At 41.0% G+C, this 2,269-nt stretch overlaps 1 protein-coding gene across 1 annotated transcript; it reads left to right on the forward strand.

The window, feature by feature from the left end:
* The first annotated feature begins 96 nt into the window (after nt 1-96).
* LOC101301059 lies at nt 97-726 on the forward strand. Its single transcript, XM_004309353.1, has one exon. It carries the CDS (start codon nt 97-99, stop codon nt 724-726), a length of 630 nt encoding a protein of 209 aa, XP_004309401.1.
* Nucleotides 727-2,269: the final 1,543 nt, after the last annotated feature.

Here is a 2,269-nt window from a genome sequence, read left to right on the forward strand (position 1 = left end):
CCATGGAAGAGGTTCATTCGGGAATATGTGGAGCTCATTCAATCAGGCCCTAAGTTGCATTTCCAAATAAGGCGAATGGGTTACTACTGACCCACAATGGTCAAAGATTGCATGGAGTACGCACAGAAATGTCAAGCTTGTCAATTCCATGCAAACTTCATCCATCAACCGCCTGAGCCGTTGCATCCTACAATCACCTCACACCCGTTTGATGTCTGGGGGATGGATGCTATGGGACCCATAACTCCGAAATCCTCTGGCGGCCACATGTACATTTTAGCAGGCACGGATTCCTTCTCGAAGTGGTCAGAGGCGGTACTGCTTAAAGAGATAAAGAAGGAGACTGTTGTAGACTTCATCAAAACATGCATTATTCAATGGTATGGTGTGCCACGTTACATCATCACAGATAATGCCAAGTACTTCTCAAATAGTGCTATGCAAAAACTTAGCGAGAAGTATCACTTCAAGCTACACTTTTCTTCAATGTACAATGCACCAGCAAATGGTTTGGCGGAGGCATTCAATAAGACGCTATGCAACATCTTGAAGAAGACTGTCAGCAAGTCACAAAGAGACTGGCATGAGAAGATGGGCGAAGCATTGTGGGCGTATAGAACGACATATCGAACCACCACAAATGTCACACCTTACTCTCTAGTGTATGGTGTTGAAGCTGTCTTGCCGTTAGAGAAACAAATTTCATCATTGAGGATTGCTTTGTAAGAGGGCCTCACAAATGAAGAAAACATTAAGTTAAGACTTTAAGAGTTGGAAGCCTTGGATGAGAGGAGGCTAGATGCACAACAACATTTAGAATGCTACCAAGCTCGGATGTCGCGTGCCTTCAACAAAGGCGTTCGGCCTCGATCCTTCCAAATTGGCGACTTGGTCCTTGCTGTACGCAGACCCATCATCATGACACACAAGACTGGTCCCAAGTTCAAATCAAAGTGGGATGGTCCTTATGTTGTCAACGAAGTCTACACCAACGGAGCCTACAAAATTGTGGCTGAAGACGACTTGAGAATTGGACCAATCAATGGCAAGTTCTTGAAGAAGTACTACGCTTGAGACAAGTGAAGAATGCTCCTAGCCTGCATGAGCCTAAACTGCACAAGGCAACCAAAAAAAAAAAAGAAAAAAAGAAAAAATAAAAATGTCCGGTTGAGGTGAAAACCCGAAAGGGCAGTTCAACCACAAAAAAATAAGGAACGTTAAAAAAAAAAAAAAGAAGAAAAAAGGTTCATCATCCATACCATAACCCTTGAACTACGTGATGACTTGATTCCTTCTTTGGAAGGATACGTAGGCAGCTTGAGAATTATATTTTTGAGTTCAGTCACATCAAAATAAAAATAAAGGGTTTGTTTGCCAATGGTAAAATAAAATTCTTTATTGCATAAAAAGTTATGTTGTCAAAATAGACTTATTGAATAATAAGTTCTATTGTCAAAATTGACTTATTGAATAATAAGTTCTATTGTCAAAATTGACTTATTACATGCACCAAGGGAGAAACAAAAAAGAACAAAGAAAATCATAAGCTGCTAGTGACGACTGGTCTTTCACATCCAAGTTAGGCCTTTGAAGCTGTTGCGCTGCTTTTCAAAATCATCTCTCAACCTCTTTACTTCCTCAAGCTCCTTAATAGTCAACTTTGGAATCTCCTTGATTTGGACTTTTTGCTTCTCTAAATCAACAAGTTTTTTGTCATGAAGTAGAAGACTTGCGTCTAGGGAAGTTATTTTCTGTTCCAACTTCTGTTGCTCCTTCTTCAAATTCTCCAAGGACTCAATTGCAGCTTGACGTTGACCAAGGTCGGTTTGACGGAGTTCGATCGACTTTGCAATTTCAGTCTCCGTATGAGACAAACGTTGATCACATGTGCCTGGAGTAGCTTTATGTGTGCATGCAAGCCTTGCCACGTTGTATTGAGTAACACAAGTCATCAAGCTCTCTACCTTGTCTTTTACTGATGAAGGATCAACCCTATAACATTTAAGTTCGGCCACCATCTCGTCAAGGTCTTTCTTCTTAGAAAGAATGGTCCTTGACGAGTGCTTCGTTATGATGTCTTCAATTTCTTCACAAATTAGAGTGGCGGCCTGCATACGAATCTTTCGGAGACCCTGGTTAGTGTCCATGACATCAACTCCACCACGGGTGACTTCAGAGAATGCCACATTGTTTAAAAGCCTTGGAGGGTTCACCTTTGCAGTCATATCTACACATGAATTACACAAGTTACCAAAAAAAAAAAACAAAC

The sequence above is a fragment of the Fragaria vesca genome, unplaced genomic scaffold (genome assembly GCF_000184155.1).
Source record: "Fragaria vesca subsp. vesca unplaced genomic scaffold, FraVesHawaii_1.0 scf0512205, whole genome shotgun sequence".
Lineage (NCBI taxonomy): Eukaryota > Viridiplantae > Streptophyta > Magnoliopsida > Rosales > Rosaceae > Fragaria > Fragaria vesca.